A 16812-nucleotide genomic window follows, 5' to 3' on the forward strand; every position below is an offset into this window, starting at 1 on the left:
GTACAATACAATTTAAGCAATTTGAAAAAAAAACAGATGTAGAAAATATGATAGAACTTAAAAGTCAGATATAGAAAATATATGTTTGTCGGTATGTCTGTGAAGGTTCTCAGTCATCCAGGTCATCGTAGTCGAAGGAGCTTGGAAAGAAAAGCGTCTGGACTTTTTTAAGTTGCTTGAAGACGTTTCACCTCTCATCCGACCCTAGAACTGAAGAAGCTTCTCGGATGAGAGGTGAAACGTCTTCAAGCAACTTAAAGAAGTCCAGACGCTTTTCTTTCCAAGCTCCTTTGACTATGTGTTTGTCGGTTTGTCGGTACGTTTGTCGTTATAATAACTTCTACATTTTCAAAAAGAATAAATGCTTCCTAGCAATTAAATCATATTTCAAGCTTTAAGAGGTTAACCACTAACCCACAAAGGTACTTACATTTCTTTATTTAAAATGAATCCCAGGGCTGAGGTTAAAACTGTCTTGTGTCAAGTTAGCTCCTTTACAACTTGATCGTTCATTTTAATCCATTCACAATAACAAAAATCAGTCATGTGCCTTCACCAGACATGTATGTTTCACGAAGATCATTGTGAGGCTGCTTTTGGATTGTATGTTGTGATGACTGATTAACTCCACTGTGTGTAAAAGAGGATTGCATTCTTCCCATATGATGTTGGATGAAAAGATATTTGACACACTAACACGTCTCATCAATTTCAACTTCTAATTACAATTCATGAGCTCAGTCATTTAACTAATTTACAAATTTCTGGGACATCATGTACTTCTACTTTTAACGTATGATCTGATTCGAATGAATTTGCACTGAGCCTTGTCTTGTTTGCATATTAATAAGTATTTACTTTGCGGGCTTGGTGTAATTGTTAATAGATATGGACGATTGCCAGTGTCAAGAAAGTCATTGACACTGAAAGTTTTTATTCATCATTTTCAGAATTAGAACTTCGTAGCTACAGCTAATGTATGCGGCCAATGAAATGGAAGTGGCAAACCATCATTGTTTTACCAAATTACAAAACTACTCTAATACATGTAGTTGTGTGGAGTCACCTTGAGACTGCATACATTTATTTTTAGTCCGAAAAGTTTAGTCAAGTTTTCAGTCAGCAGCAACAAGAGATAAACATTTCATCTTCCTGCATGATACTGAGTAAGTACAGAAAAACTATACACTACTCATCCCCAATTTTTCCATTTCTTTATTGAAAATTATACAGTTTACTGTCTCATTGCACTCTGAAATGAAAACATAGTACAAATAAGCAATTAGAGTTAAAAAATAAATAAATCATTGAATCAATTTATAGATCAAAATGCATTCTAAACTATTGACTAATCAAAGTAGCCACCTTTGCCAGATATAACAGCTGAACACACCTGTGGCAAATCCTCCACAGTAGAAATCAAATACTCAGAAAGTTTTTTCCCATATCTGTTGGAGAACTTCCCATAAATGTGTGCCACTGGTTGCTGTCATGTTCTGCAGGGCAGACTGAGTGGAGTGAGTGAGGTGGACCCAGGAGTAGACACAGGCAAGAGACAGAACTGAACTTTAAACAAAAGGTGAGCCTTTATTATGGCTGATACAAGGTGGCGACAAAACAGCAAGGACAGTGGCTAAACCAAACTAAAAACTAAACTGGAGAAACTAAGAACTGAATTTCAACTATAAACGACGATAACTATGACTGTGACCACTATGTCTGTGACGACATGGTGGCAGGTAACACAGACGACGCAACGCTGAACACAGGAACCAAGACGAAACCAAGAAGACAATGATAAATAATGACTGACTTTAATCTCAACTAAAATTTTAATAGGAATAACACATGAACTATAATCACAAATCTAACATGAGACAAATACAAAAATACACTCAGATTGCTGGGTCAGAGACCCAGCCTGTGACAGTTGCTTTGCTTTCACTCTTTTGTCCAGTTTATCCCAAACTAGTTCGATTAGGTTTATGTCTGGAGACTGTGCTGGCCACTCCATGTTTTCAAACTTACTATCTTGTCCTTTTTTCCTGAGGTAGTTCTGGCATAGCTTGGACTTATGTTTTGAGTCATTATCTTGTTGTAGGATGAACCCCTGACCAACTAGATGCATACCAGAGAGTATTGCATGGTGCTGCAGAAAGCTGTGGTAGCCATTTTGGTTCAGGTTGCGTCTCACTCTGTACAAGTCACAGACTCTGATTCCAGCAAAACAGCCTCAGACCATCACACTCCTCCATGTTTGACAGTTGATGCCACACACTGTGGAACCAACCTTTTGCTACTCAGCTGCGTACAAAGATCCTGCGTGATGAAGTAAAAATTTCAAATTTTGATTCATCGGTCCATAATACCTTCTTTCAGTCTTCAGTAGACCAGTGGCAGTGTTTCATGGCTCAGGCATGCCTCTTTGGCTTATTCTGACATGTTAGCAATAGCTTTCTTGCTGCAACTCGCCCTGTCAAACCTACAGCTCGAAGTCGTCTCTTCACAGATCAAACTGAGACTTGCTTGCTACGACCTCTATTAAGCTGTGCTTGAAGCTGTTCTCCTGTCACGTAAGCGGTTAACTCTCAGAAACTTGTCCTCTGATTCAGTCGTGTTTTTTGGTCTGTCATCTCCCAGACTCATGCTCTGGGAGATGTTTTCTGGTGGACTCCGGCTCCCAGAAGAGCCTCGTTCCACTGGCCGCAGCGGACAGGTTAGTGGCAGGCCACTTGCCAGGGCTAATTGCAGATAATGGTTCTCCTATCGCAACGTTTGGGGAAAAGTTAGTGACTGTTAGCTTCCATGGTCGGGATTTCCAGTGGAACTTTGTTATTGCTGACAGCTCGGTGCCTATCTTGGGCGCAGATTTTCTCTGTGCTCATGGATTGTTAGTCGATTTGCTCACAGACGTTTGATTCATGCTCTGTCATTCTCTTTGCTACCCTGTTTTACTCGGGCCACCGACCCCCCTCATTCAGGCCAATTTAGTGCCCTCCGGGGCGTTTGCTGTTAGAGTTTCCATCACTGTCCTTTCCTAATTTCTCCAGCATGGTGACGAAGCATGGAGTTGAGCATTATATTCCCACGGTCAGGCCCCCAGTGTTTGCGTGCCTGCGCTGTCTCGACTCCGCGGAACTGTCTGTCACTCGGGAGGAGTTCGCGGCCATGGAGCGCATGGGCATTGTGCAGTGCTTGAACAGCGCCTGGGCCTCTCCACTTCACATGGTGCCCAAATTGGACAGGCGGTGGCGGCCGTGCAGGGATTTTTCATTCAGGATTTTTCCGCCCGTCTCGCCGGGACCTCAGTTTTTTCCAAAATTGGCTTGGTGCGGGGGTATCACCAGGTTCCGGTGTGCGCTGAGGATGTTCCTAAAACTGCCGTCATTACATCCTTTGGCTTGTCCGAGTTTCTATGCATGGGCTGAAAGGTGCCGCTCAGACTTTTCAGCACCTGATAGTATGTCAGTGAAGTTGGCCCCCCCACCTTCTTCAAATCTAACAAAAGTGGTATCAAACGTTTGTGCTACGTTTGTGCTGGTTTGTGCTGCAAAAATTTTCGTTTGTGCCGCTTTCATTTTAGAGATATTAATAAAAATTTCTAGGGGTCATCAGAGGTCAACCAGCCCCCCCACATTAATCAAATCAAACAAAACTGGTGTCAATCAACTGTGCTACGTTTGTGCTGGTTTGTGCTGCGTAAATTTTTATTTTGTGCTGCTATCATTTTAAAAATATTAATAAAATAATGTCTTAATGCGTGCTTAATCATCCAGGTATGTAGGTAAGTAAATCCCAAAAGGTTGATTCTGTTCATCTGGACATTTTCCGTGGGAGAAACTTCTCGTCACTCATCCAAGTGACTTCTTCAGTCTCAGCTGACAGCAGGTTTCCCCAACCTTATAAACAGTACATGTACAGTGAAGAGCATGGCCTGATCATCAACCTGTCCAAGTGTCAGTTCGGGTTACCAGTCCTGGATTTCATGGGGCACCGCACTTCCGCTGATGGTGTGGTTCCATTGCCAGACAGGGTCCAAGCCGTCGTGACTTTTCCATGTCCCGCCTCATTTAGGGCGTTGTAGGAGTTCTTGGGGATGATCAGTTTTTACAATTATTTTCTTCCCGGAGCTGCTCACCTGTTGCAGCCGCTCTCCGCTGCTTTAAAAGGTAAAACAGCTGAAGATCCTGTTGACTGGTCCCTAGAACACGTCTGAGCATTTTCAGGGTGAAGTCAGTGCTGGCCAATGCTGCCCTGCTGGCCCAACAGTTCCCATCATCAGAGATTACATTGACTACTGCAGCGTCGAATGTAGCGGTGGGCGCCGTGTTGGAACAGCGGGTCTCTATCGTCTGGCAGCCACTTGCCTTTTTCAGTCGTACGCTCTGAGACGCCAAACGCAAGTACAGTGTTTTCACCGTGTATGTTTGCCACAAGCCTTTGACCTTTGCCATGTCCAAGGTTTCCAGCCCTTGGAGCGCATGCCAGCAGCGCCAGTTAGCAGCTATCTCGAAGTTTACAACGGACATTCAGTACATGGCTTGTAAGTCCAACCGGGTGGCTGAATATCTGTCCTGCCTGTTGGTTTCTCCAATGTATGTCGGTGTCCACTATTCCGCCATGGCTGCTGAGTAGAGCACCGACCCGTATGCCCTTGCCCTTCGGTCCGTGCAGTGTTCCATGGCAACACTTGAAGATCCCCAGACACACTCAGGCGCCCCTCGAACCTTTCTGCATCCCTGGTAGGCATTTCGCCATGTGCATGTTGATTTGGTCGGCCCTCTTCCGCATTCACAGAGTATCATGCACCTTTTGATTGTGGTGGATCGCATGACCAGGTGGCCAGAGGTGGTTCCCCTGGTATCCACGACGACGGAGGTGGTGGCCAGGGCATTTGTGTCAACATGGGTTTCGCATTTTGGTCTCCCCACTGACATTAACTTGGACAGGGGCCCCCAGTTCAATTCAGAGCTTTGGTCTGCCATGGCTGACAGCCTGGGGGTCAAGGTCCACCGCACCAGGGCATGCCACCCGCAAGCTAACGGAATGTGACAGCGGTTTCACCGGTCACTAAAGGCCGTGCTCCGAGCTCTTCCCTGGGTTTTGTTGGGGTTGCGCAGCGTGGTTAAGGAGGACCTAGGGTTTTCTCCATCACTGCCTGCCCAACGTTTTTGTTCCGGGGTCGTTGGGCTCTTCTCTGTTTATTTTTGTCATCAGCCTCCCTTGTGTCCGCTTTATGATGTCCTGTATAGAGTTCTTAAACCGGGCCGCAACCATTTCCTTTTGGAATTCAGGGGTTGGCAGGAGTTGGTTTGAGTGGACTAGCTTACACGTTCTACAGGATGATCTGGTGGTGCCAGCCCGAGCCCCCCGTTGCAGCCGCCGACCTGCAGCTGGACTATTGGATTCTGCATTTTTCTCTGAGAGCACTCCATGCCCGACGATGCCCGAGAGGCCTGCGGCAGGTTCAGACCGTCGGTTCCAGCCTGGTCCCGAGGCCGGTGGCCCCCCAGCCAGTTCTCCACCTCCCCAGTTCAGCCGTTCTGGCCGTATGCTTAAACCCCGGGTCTTGGACTAGTGGACAGTTCTGCTGGGTGTTTGAGGGGGCATGTGTGGTGGCCCACTAGAGGGCTCCACTCACACACAAGTTGAGAGGTGGGGTTTTGTCGAGTTGTGTGGCGCTATGTGTTCAGTTGATGTGTTGTGATAAATAAAGTTGGAGTGGAGAGTTGAAACTCCTGTGTCGTCTGTACCACACCTCCACATTGTCCATGTTTCTGTTGGTGGGACTTCAACAGTGTTGGAAATAGTGATGTGCGAATAATGAACGAATCGTTCAATACTCGAAAATCACTTTACTGACTCGTGAATCATGATTCACAAGCCCAATTGACTCATTCACTGACTCATCCCTGCAAAGTTAGCAAACTAATTTCATTAGTAGAAATTTATCTAGCTTATAATTAAAATTGTGGAAAAAACATAACAGCCAGTTTCTTAACAAAAACATTTCTGCTCTGGACTGGAAGAAAAAACCCTGAGTAGAAGCTCACGTCAAGACAATAGCTCATCAGTAGCATCGCTCTGCTAACATGCTAACAGCACATTTGAGTTACTCACCCCCTCCCTTCCTGTACTTAATCGTAGCATGAATGAATCACTCACTCACCCCCTCCCTCCTGGCTCACAGCTCAAACGAGTTGAACGAATCAACTCACTCCCTCCCTCCTGGTTCACAGCTTCTTCTTCTTGGTTGGCAACCAACGCTAAGGTGCATTACCACCCCCTGGCTCACAGCTCACCCTAACCCTATTAAATAGTTGTTTTTCTTTTTCAATCTCCCATCTTAACAAAAGAAAAACAAATTAAGTTTGAGTGAAAATGTACATTTTTTGCTCTCTGGGCAACTGACTCAGTGACTCAAATGACTCAAAAAACCCGATTCATTTTGGTGAGTGACTCATTCAAACCCGATTCATTTTGGTGAGTGACTCAATCAAACTTGATTCAGTAAAAAGAATCAAATTTATCATCACTAGTTGGAAATATAAAGAAACCATTCTATACTTCCATTACTGGAAAGTACCTCAATGAATGGCTGTTGTTACTTGTCACTAGTCCTACACATATCTATAGCAGGGTTGCTTTTAATTCTGTTCTTTTTGGCCTTCTGAACTAATAATGAGTTGCCTGTTTTTAAGTTATATTAGTAACAACATGCTTGGGTCTTTGAACTCCATATTCTACAAAATTTCTAGATAAATCATTTACAACTGATGTCAATGGACTACTGAGTCTACCAGAATGTTGATGATGGCATCTGGTGATCATTGAGAATGACTAACCAATGTGCGAGTAACACTGAAATTGAGTGATCCTATCATACTTTTAAAATCGTATTATATGCATTTAAGGGAATCACTTATTGTGGAGTTATATGTATTGACAATAACCCATGTCCTTAAAATAACTATTACAATTTTTTGCAATATTGCTGTTTAGCAAGTTTTCACATCTAAGAATATGAGCTCAAGCTAAGTGTCACCATCAATAGACATTTTATTTTTAGTTTACTAACGAGAACCCAAAACCATCTTGTTTATGCTGTCAATTCACACAGTGAAGATGATCTCAAAGAGCTATTTTAACATTTGTCACATACTGTGGTGACCACAGTACGTGACAAATGATAGTGTCATGAATATTGGGTTATATTAATTTTATGCACTATGAACTCTTACTGTCATGTACCAGTAAGATTCTAATGATATTATGACATTTATAAAATCTGAAGTATTTTTCAACTGTACAGTGGAAATTCAACATGTCAAAGTTCCATATTGTTGTTGGAAAAGCTGTGTTAATTTTCTTCTGCAATATCAAAATATAAGACGAATATGTGTTCCTCATTTTAAACGTAAACAGAACAGAACATAAAGAATTAATGGTGAACAGAGGAAAGAAACAGTCATAAGTCTCAGTCTGAATGTTCACTGAATCTGTCTATCTTATACATTACTTTTACTGAGGACTTAGGCTGAATGATCAAAATCTAGAATTGATCAAATTGATCAAAAACAAATAAAGAAATTCAAGAAATTGAACATATAAGTAGGTTGCAGGGACATTTTTTATGCAATCACATGTGATTGAAATGGAACCCTGTCGGGCCCCAGTCACTACAAAGAACCACAGGAAGGGGAAGTTCTTACAAAAGAATATATCCTCATTTCAGTCTGATGTTTACACAGTCAGCAGCAAGACAACATGGAGGTCAGATTCACCACTATCAGTGTCTGTGAGTACTGACCTTGTCTTTTGTAAAAAAAAAAAAAAAAAATACATGGATTAAATTGCAAATTATAATATCCAAAATACACCTATGCATTTGCATGTATTTATAATGGATGTTTGTAACTGCTCACTAAAAGTGTATAGAACTTATTACTAATGATGGAAAAAAAAAACCCTGTTAAATATTAAAAACTGTCATTCTCAATCTTTTCAGTGATGAATGTTCTGTTTCTGTTGGTTATAGCTGCAGAATTCAGTGATTCGCAAACATATAGTAAGTCTTTAAATATTCATGTTGTTGTGTTTCTAAGTGTGTGTGTATGTTATAGATTTAATATATCTCAGAAATATATGAAGTTTCTGAAACTACTGCAGTTACTCTTTTTCAGCTAAAAATAAGTAAAAACTACAACATAACATAGACCTCTAAAAGACTTGTGAAATAGCTACATGCATATGTATATTTACCTTTATAGTACACACACACACACACACACACATATATATATATATATATATATATATATATATATATATATATATATATATATATATATATATATACACACACATACATCATTTGAAAGCAGTCCAGCATTATATGAGTGCTTAATGTGTATACATTTGTGGTTGTCTGAAAAATAGTTTTTTGAGACTATTATGTTCTTTATTTGTTGAGTCTTTATTTGATTTTGTGTCTCAGATTCAGGTTTTCCTCAAGTTGTTCCAAACAGACAGCAGTTCTTTCAAACAGAGCCTATCACTATCAGCTGTGAAGGGCTAAATGGACTGACTGGATGGAGAGTGATGAAAAAGATAAATGGAGATGTTAGAACATGTGCTTCAACCTGGGAAACATCGATTGGACCTTGCAATATTATTAATGCATATCCTTCAAGTGACAGTGGAGAATACTGGTGTGAACATGGAGGAATACAAAAAAGCAACACTGTCAATGTCACTATAACTGGTATGTACATAGAAAAAAACCCTAAATTATAAGTTGACATATTTAGTCCATCAACAGTTTTTAAAAAAAATAATTCTGTTCAGTTTGAGTACATCACTTACAGATAGTGTCATATTTTGTACTGTAGTACCATGGTAGTTTTAATAACACACACACACACACACACACACACACACACATATCATATCTGACACAGATGTCTATTTAAAAATGATGTGAGCTATTATGTCATGACTCTTATGTAAAAGTCCCTCTTACACAAAATAACTGCCATATTTTCCGCTATTTTGATTTAGAGAGTCATGTGATCCTGGAGATTCCTGCCCAACCTGTGATGCAGGGAGAAAATGTGAGCTTGCATTGTAGAAAGAAGGATGCAAACTCCAACTACACTGCAAAATTCTATAAAAATGGCATCTCCATTGGGAGCAGCTCATCAAGAAACATAATTGGTCCCACTGTATCCAAATCTGATGAAGGACTTTACAAATGTAGCATTGCTGATGGTGGAGAATCACCAGAGAGCTGGCTTAGTGTTGAAGGTAAGATGCATCAATATTTTCTAAATAAATTAGAGACAAACTTTGTACCCAAACTGTATTTTAAACCTTCATGATAAAGTGTGTAAATGAAAAACAATATGTGTCTATGATGAACATACCTACTGTGCAAAGTGACGTTAGAGTGATGCTTTTACATGTCATCTTTGGCCATCGTACTTTGGTCTACTGAAGGGGTTGTTTGGTAACACCAGGTAACGTCTTTTATGTCTACTGAACGTCTAGTGTTGACGTCCATCGGATCTCTGTCCACAGGCTATGTGTAGTCCAAATGTAGTCGTTGTGGACGTCTTTTCAACGGCAAACTTAGACTCATTGTTAATGTTGTTTTTAATACAACTTCTGTAGTCCCATGTTTCCAGGGGGTGGAGGACTTGTTTTCTATTGGCTACGGATTAATTTTTATGTAGCTTTGTTTACACCTTTGTATGCATCTCCAGTTATCATATGCGGCTGAGACATTTAAAGAAAGTCATTGGAAAATGATCTGGAACAGTATGCCACCTTCTGAAAAAGGGCTAAATCATATTGGGTATCAATAATTGTATTGAATAGCATTTATTTGAGTTTTTACACAAAATAAATATAAAAATATTTAGAGTAATTCACAACATAATGTTAATCATTTCTAATACACAGTGCAATCATCTTTCTGGCAGGACATCCTACAGTGCCTTACTTCAAGCTCTACCTGGTGATCTGCACAGGTTTCAGTGTTTTATTGGTGGTCATTCTGCTAATACTGGCAGGAGTGTTTCAACGTAATAAACATCAACAAATCATCAGAAGTCATACAGAAGAAACTTCTTTGACGCCAAGTATGCTGACAGTTGGCTCATCAAAACGTTTTATTTTTATGACTTTTTATTTTATAACAATAAGCATGCTTAGTGATTCCTGGTGGCCATCACCAATTAACTTTTTTTTCTTGTTTATTTTGTCTTTTTCATAAGCAGGTGCTCAAAATTCAACTGTTTCCTTCCAGTCTCCCTCTTCTGCACAAACAGGTCAGGAAGGCAAACATCTGTTTAAGAAAAAAAACCTGAACTTCAAATCATGGAAATCCAAATTAGAAACAGAGCCCTTTAGTGAATCCTTTAGTAAACCCCAGGACATGGCCCTGCTATGGTATTGTTTGGTCTTTGATTTTAGTCCCTCATTAGGTTGTTGTCAGTATTAATTTTGACAGGAAAATTTTCATTTACTTTTTAATTTACTTGTAGTTCATGTATTTTGTCTTGTGGATAAAATGTATGTATGTTTAGTTTTTTGTCAAAATTTAGCCATCTAAATTCTTTGAACTTTACGCTTGTCTCAGTTGACTTCATATAAGAAGATCATAACAGACTTGAGTAAAATTGTTGAATAAAATATCATAATAAAATATCATTTTTAGTCACAATTTAGTCAACTAAAATCATAGTTTAAGTTCACTAAATATCATAACAATTTAGGAGACTAAAAAATGACTGAAAAATGAAGTAATTTTTACCCATGACAGTTTCTCCAGAAAATTTAGAAAGCATATTATTTACCTGTGAAATGTGTCTATATAACTACTCTTAACATTTTTGTTACATTATCATGAAACAGGGACCATGATAGCTAGTTTTACCTCCCCCTCTGCAAAAAAAAGAGAGAAAAAAAGGGGTATTATTTTAAAGTCTTACTGCGCAAGCAAGATTGGTCAATTAAATTAACACTAGTTGTTATTAGGCAATATGATGATGTAACCACCAGTAACGACCTTAATTTGGGTCAAGGATCATCCAGAACATCATGACAGTGTGACTACCTGACAGAAAATGACAATTAATCCACATTTTTGCACACATTTGGCCTTTTCAAATTCAAATTTTATTTGTCACGTACACAACCATACACAGTACGACATGGTGAAATGCTTATTGCTGTGCAATGCCAGACCATTAAATGACAGTAATAATTGACAGAAAGATTTATGGATTACTACAAAATTTACAGATTTTAACTTAGAAATTTACAGTAAAAAGTATGTGCAAATTACGTTTTACGAAAAAATTATTAAAGAAAAAAGAAATTATAAATTATATATTTTAAAGGCATGTGGTCTTAAACTTTTGATCAGCTGTAAAACAGACTGTTTAAGTTTAAGCGATGTTTTCAATAAATTGCAAGCTCAAAAAATGTGTTAAGTTTGTGTATTTTAGTAAGATTAAAAAATCAGCCTTTTCAACCAAAAAACAACAAAAAGTTTTAACCATCACTCTGGTTTTGTTATTTCTCTTCAACTTTACTGTCTGCACTTTGACATTGTTATCATATAGAAAGAGTGTCTAGAATCAGAGTAGTTTTTTTTTTTTTTTTTTTTAAATTTCAACTAAAGAGTGTCTGCCCATATCATATTCGTTTAAGGTCTTGACTTGTCTCTATATTTCAGTGCCTGCAGTGGTAAGCATAGCTGAAGAAAACAACGAGACATATTCCCTCATCACAAAACCAATAATGTCAAAAGGTAATTTGCCTAAACTGAAAACACTGAAGTTATAATACCCTTAATTCCTTAGATGTGTAGGGGAAGTGTCATGGTTCAGGAGTTTCTGACCCAGAATTCGGAATTTGGTGACTTTTGTGTTATTATGTTCTAGTTTATATAGTTATTTAGTCTAGGCTTTATTTGGTAAATGGTAAATGGCCTGTATTTGTATAGTCTCATGTCCCATGCTCAGTATGTCCAGTTTACTTCCTCCTTTCTTGTCATTGTGTCAAGTTGCCCCAGCTGTGCTCCCCATGTGTTTCCTCTTCCCTCGTCACCCTCATGTGTATTTAGGTAGTCTTTGTCATTCATTTTCGGTCAGGTTGTCTGTTGAGTTCATGCCATGTTTCCAAGTTTCCATGTTCCAGGTATCCACACACCCACACCGGATTTCATGTTTAAGGGTTTTCATGTCTATTTTTGGTTTTCCCATTTTAGGTTATTATTTAGCTTCATCTTGGTTCGCCTTTCCCCATTGTTTTGTAGTTTGCCACCAGCCATAATAAATGCCTCGATCTTTGTTAAGAATTCTTTTTTTGCCTTTGTTTGTCTGCATTACTCTCCCGTCCACATGATCTGCCAGCATAGATCGTGACAGGAAGAAAAACATGTCACTATATAAAAAGTAACATCGCTCAGAAGACCATACATAACTTAAGTGTGCCAGCCAGAAATGAGTGAGAACAATTTACATTTTGAATGTAATGAAAAGAAAAATCACTCTTATGATGTTTTGTTGTTATATGCCTCCAGAGGACAATGCACTTGAATCAGTCCAGGTGATGTATGCTATGGTCGGGAAACCCAGCAACGTGAAAGGTAATTGACACTGAAAGTAGACTATTTAATCCTTCATGCTCACCCCATGTTTTGGGAACAATTTAGGGTTGCAGCAGGACTGGAGCCTCAGCCCATTATCACTGAGCAAGGGGCCAGGCCAAATACATCTGGACAGGATGGATATATAATCTGACAGTAATGTTATACTTTTGGTTTTTAAATTATATATTTTTTAAACACAGCATGCATGTGTTTCATGCTGTTGATAAAAAAAACCCACAGGCAAAAATATGTTGATGAGTCCCCTCGGTCTATCATGCAGCAGCCAGATAAGACTGTTTTAACAAATAACTGTTTTGAAATGTCTTGTGTCTCCAAACAGAGATGGCAGTAGTGAGCTGGTTGGAGACCCACAACTGACTGGCATGGATCTGGATAACTTTTAGTGCGCAATACAAAACTAAAAATAAAGGGAATGCTGGTCTTCAGTGTGCAGAAAAAGTGACATATATTCATATAAAATGCAATGAACAGTTTTGTGGTCATTAACACATTTAATTAGTTAATTTCTAATTTGTGAAAAGATGGCAGTTTATATCAAATTGCAAATATCTCAACCTGCATGTTTAAAAAAAATATTATCTCTGTTCTTATTCTGAGAGTGAAAACTTCAGCCACCTCACATCATCATAACAGGTAGCAGTGTGTTAATAAATATGAATAGTGAAGCCCAGGTCTATTTGCTCTGCCTAATTGTAGACATGAGTACACTGTTGCACTTTTAAAATATGCTCACTGTGGCTTCTGTGGCAAGACAGTGTGACAAATGTTATGTTAATGTAATGTCAGCAATCAACAGAATATCTGTTTATGGTAAAGATGGTTATTCTGTGAACACAAGGTGAATCTTATGTAAAATATGAAGATGGAGGAATAAATTTAATGCAAAAATGTGCGTTCTTTTAATAGAAGCAAATTTATGTAAAATGATTTTTTTAGCTCGTGTTGTAGTTGTTTTCTGAGTTGTTATTTGAGTATCCATAAAGTAAGAACATTAATATATAAATAAATATATAATTTTATGTGATATTTATACACAAAAAAAAACACCCAGCACGCCCCTGCGGGCGGTTTATCCTCCAAGCTCGGGTCCTCTACCAGAGGCCTGGGAGCTTGAGGGTCCTGCGCAGTATCTTGGCTGTTCCCAGGACTGCGCTCCTTGCTTGATGTCAGTGGCTTCTATGTCCTCCTTTGGCCAGCTTATTATCCCAGAAGGATATCTGATCATGGGCAGGGCGTAGGTGTTGATAGCCTGGATCTTAATCTTACCGTTCAGCTGACTCCTCAGGACTTGCCTGACCCTGTGCAGGTACTTGGCGATCCGATATTACATATCGGTATCGGTCCGATACTGACCTAAATTACTAGATCGGATATCAGGGAGAAATAAAAAAATGTAATCCGATCCATTAAATATCACGAAAGCACCTCACAAAACTTGCGACATAGCCTAACTCGGCTCATGCGTCATGTGATAGAGGGCTGTGGCGTGCGAGACCTGTCAGTGGTCTGGTTGAGCATTTGTAGCCTCGCTACCAAACCAGCATTTCATCTCCAAGAAAGTTATCCCAGAGAGAAGTAAAGCAAGTGTGTAAGTTCATCTCTGAATGTTTGTAAAGCGTTCCCACATTAAGCTTAACAATCAATATATGTCTGAAGGTTCTCAGTCATCCAGGTCATCGTAGTCAAAGGAATCAATATATGGAGCGACTGCCTCTTCTCTCTCCCTCCCTCTCCTGTTGCTACTTCAATCATGAAACTGATTACTGATCAGCTGATCGGCTCTTCTGTTGCGACTTCTGTCTCTCTTGCTATTTGTTACCCACTTTGCGCCAGAAATTGGAAACCAGCAGATAAACAACAGCAGAACATTTAAGCTTGATAAGCTGTTGTTAGAATTTATTTAATATCACTTTCTACACCAGGATCCTTTTCTACGTAGCTGACGGCTGGTAACTGTGCAGGGGCGGGTCTAGCAAAGTTTAGCCAGGGGGGCTGATAGGGCATTAACAGGGAAAAGGGGGCACAAAGACATACTTTTCGTTCTTATTCTCATTTAAAATGTCTAGTTTTATTAGTTTATTAGATTGATCAGTATTGCTGAACTATGAAATATTTGGGGTGCAGTTTTTGGGGGTTTTTTGCATACAGGTATAACAGAATAGCTTTAGTGTTTTGTTTTGTTTTTTAAACTTGAGTATGAACTTATACAAAATGTAGCAAGTTATTAAAAAACAGTTTTACTGATTAAAAACTAAACTATATCAGATTCATATCAGCAGATATCCAAATGTATGATATCAGTATTGGACATAAAAAAGTGGTATTGTACCATCTCTAATATATATATATATATATATACAGTTAAGCCCATAATTATTCATACCCCTGCCAAATTTTGACTTAAAGTTACTTTTGTTCAACAAGCAAGTTCTTTTTTGAGCAGAAATGACACAGGTGTCTCCCCAAAGATAATAAGACGATGTACAAGAGGCATCATTGTGGAAAAAAATATTTCTCAGGTTTTATTTATATTTTAGCAAAAGTATCATGTCCAGAATTATTCATACCCTTCTCAATAATCAATAGAAAAAAGCCTTTATTGGCTATTACAGCAATCAAACGCTTCCTATAATTGCAGACCAGCTTTTTGCATGTCTCCGCAGGCATTTTTGCCCATTCATCTTTAGCAATGAGCTCCAAATCTTTCAGGTTGGAGGGTCTTCTTGCCATCACCCTGATCTTTAGCTCCTCCACAGATTCTCAATTGATTCAAGTCAGGACTCTGGCTAGGCCACTGCAAAACGTTAATGTTGTTGTCTGCTAACCATTTCTTCACCACGCTTGCTGTATGTTTTGGGTCATTGTCGTGCTAAAATGTCCACTGGTTCCCAAGGCCAAGTTTTTCTGCAGACTGCCTGATGTTGTTGTTGAGAATCTTCATGTATTGCTCTTTTTCATGGTGCTGTTTACTGTGATTAGGTTCCATGGTCCATTGGCTAAAAACACCCCCAAAGCATTAGGTTCCCACCACCATGTTTGACAGTGGGGATGGTGTTCTTTGGGTTGAAGGCTTCTCCATTTTTATGCCAAATGAAGGCAACATCATTGTGACCAAATAATTCAATTTTTGTTTCATCTGACCATAACACTGAAGACCAGAGACCTTCTTCTTTGTCCAGATGAGCATTTGCAAAGGCCAAATGAGCTTTTGCATGCCTTAGAAGTGCCTGGAGAAGTGGCGTTTTCCTTGGTCTGCATCCGTGGAACCCAACAGTGTCCGTTGGACTGTCTGCCTTGAGACATTGCCACCAGCAGAGCCCAGATTCACCAGAATGGCCTTGGTGGTGATCCTTGGATTCTTTTTCGCCTCTCTCACTATTCTCCTGGCCAGCACAGGTTTCACTTTTGGCTTCCGACAACGTCCTCTGAGATTTTCCACAGTGCGGAACATCTTGTATTTTTTAATAATACTTTGCACTGTAGCCACTGGAACTTGAAAACATTTGGATATGGCCTTGTAGCCCATTCCTCACTTGTGAGCAGCCACAATGCACATCTGCAGGTCCTCACTGAGTCCCTTTGTCTTAGCCATGAATGTCCACAGACCACCTGCAGAGAGCTGCTGTTTTTCACCTGTTGAGTTGATCAAAACAGCTATTTCCAATTAATCAGGGTAATTAGGATGCTTTAGAACCCCTTTAACTATTTGGAATGGTATGGAACTTTGGATTTTCCCAGAGACTGTGACAGTTTGTGAAGGGTATGAATAATTCTGGACATGATACTTTTTGCTCAAATGTAAATAAAAGCTGAGAAATATTTTTTTTCCACAATGATGCGTCTTGTACATCATCTTATTATCTTTTGTGAGACGCCTGTGTCATTTCCAGTCAAAAAATAACTTGCTAGTTGAATAAAAGTAACTTTAAGTCAAAATTTGCCAGGGGTATGAATAATTATGGGCTTAACTGTATATATATCCAAGTGACTTCTTCAGTCACTTGGATGAGTGACGAAACGTTTCTCCTGGGACTCTCGGCCATTTGACCTTAGAACTGAAGAAGCTTCTCGGATGAGAGGTGAAACGTCTTCAAGCAACTTAAAGAAGTCCAGACGCTTTTCTTTGCAAA

At 39.5% G+C, this 16812-nt stretch overlaps 1 protein-coding gene across 1 annotated transcript; it reads left to right on the forward strand.

Annotated features, from left to right (window-relative positions):
- Positions 1-7767: 7767 nt before the first annotated feature.
- On the forward strand, positions 7768-13096 carry LOC120433926 (low affinity immunoglobulin gamma Fc region receptor II-b-like). Its single transcript, XM_039601033.1, has 9 exons — positions 7768-7798; positions 8039-8068; positions 8498-8764; positions 9061-9306; positions 9984-10142; positions 10281-10331; positions 11744-11818; positions 12593-12658; positions 13002-13096. Exons 1-9 carry the CDS (start codon positions 7768-7770, stop codon positions 13037-13039), a joined length of 963 nt encoding a protein of 320 aa, XP_039456967.1. The 3' UTR covers positions 13040-13096.
- The last annotated feature ends 3716 nt before the right edge of the window (positions 13097-16812 follow it).

The sequence above is a fragment of the Oreochromis aureus genome, linkage group 3 (genome assembly GCF_013358895.1).
Source record: "Oreochromis aureus strain Israel breed Guangdong linkage group 3, ZZ_aureus, whole genome shotgun sequence".
NCBI classification, from domain to species: Eukaryota; Metazoa; Chordata; class Actinopteri; order Cichliformes; family Cichlidae; genus Oreochromis; species Oreochromis aureus.

Bases quoted from the DNA above. Each gene is read 5' to 3' on its own strand.
- LOC120433926 (XM_039601033.1), top strand. From the start codon at position 7,768: ATGGAGGTCAGATTCACCACTATCAGTGTCT. The intron at 7,799-8,038 runs GTGAGTACTGAC...TGTTGGTTATAG, and splicing joins ATTCACCACTATCAGTGTCT to CTGCAGAATTCAGTGATTCG. The intron at 9,307-9,983 runs GTAAGATGCATC...TCTTTCTGGCAG, and splicing joins GAGCTGGCTTAGTGTTGAAG to GACATCCTACAGTGCCTTAC.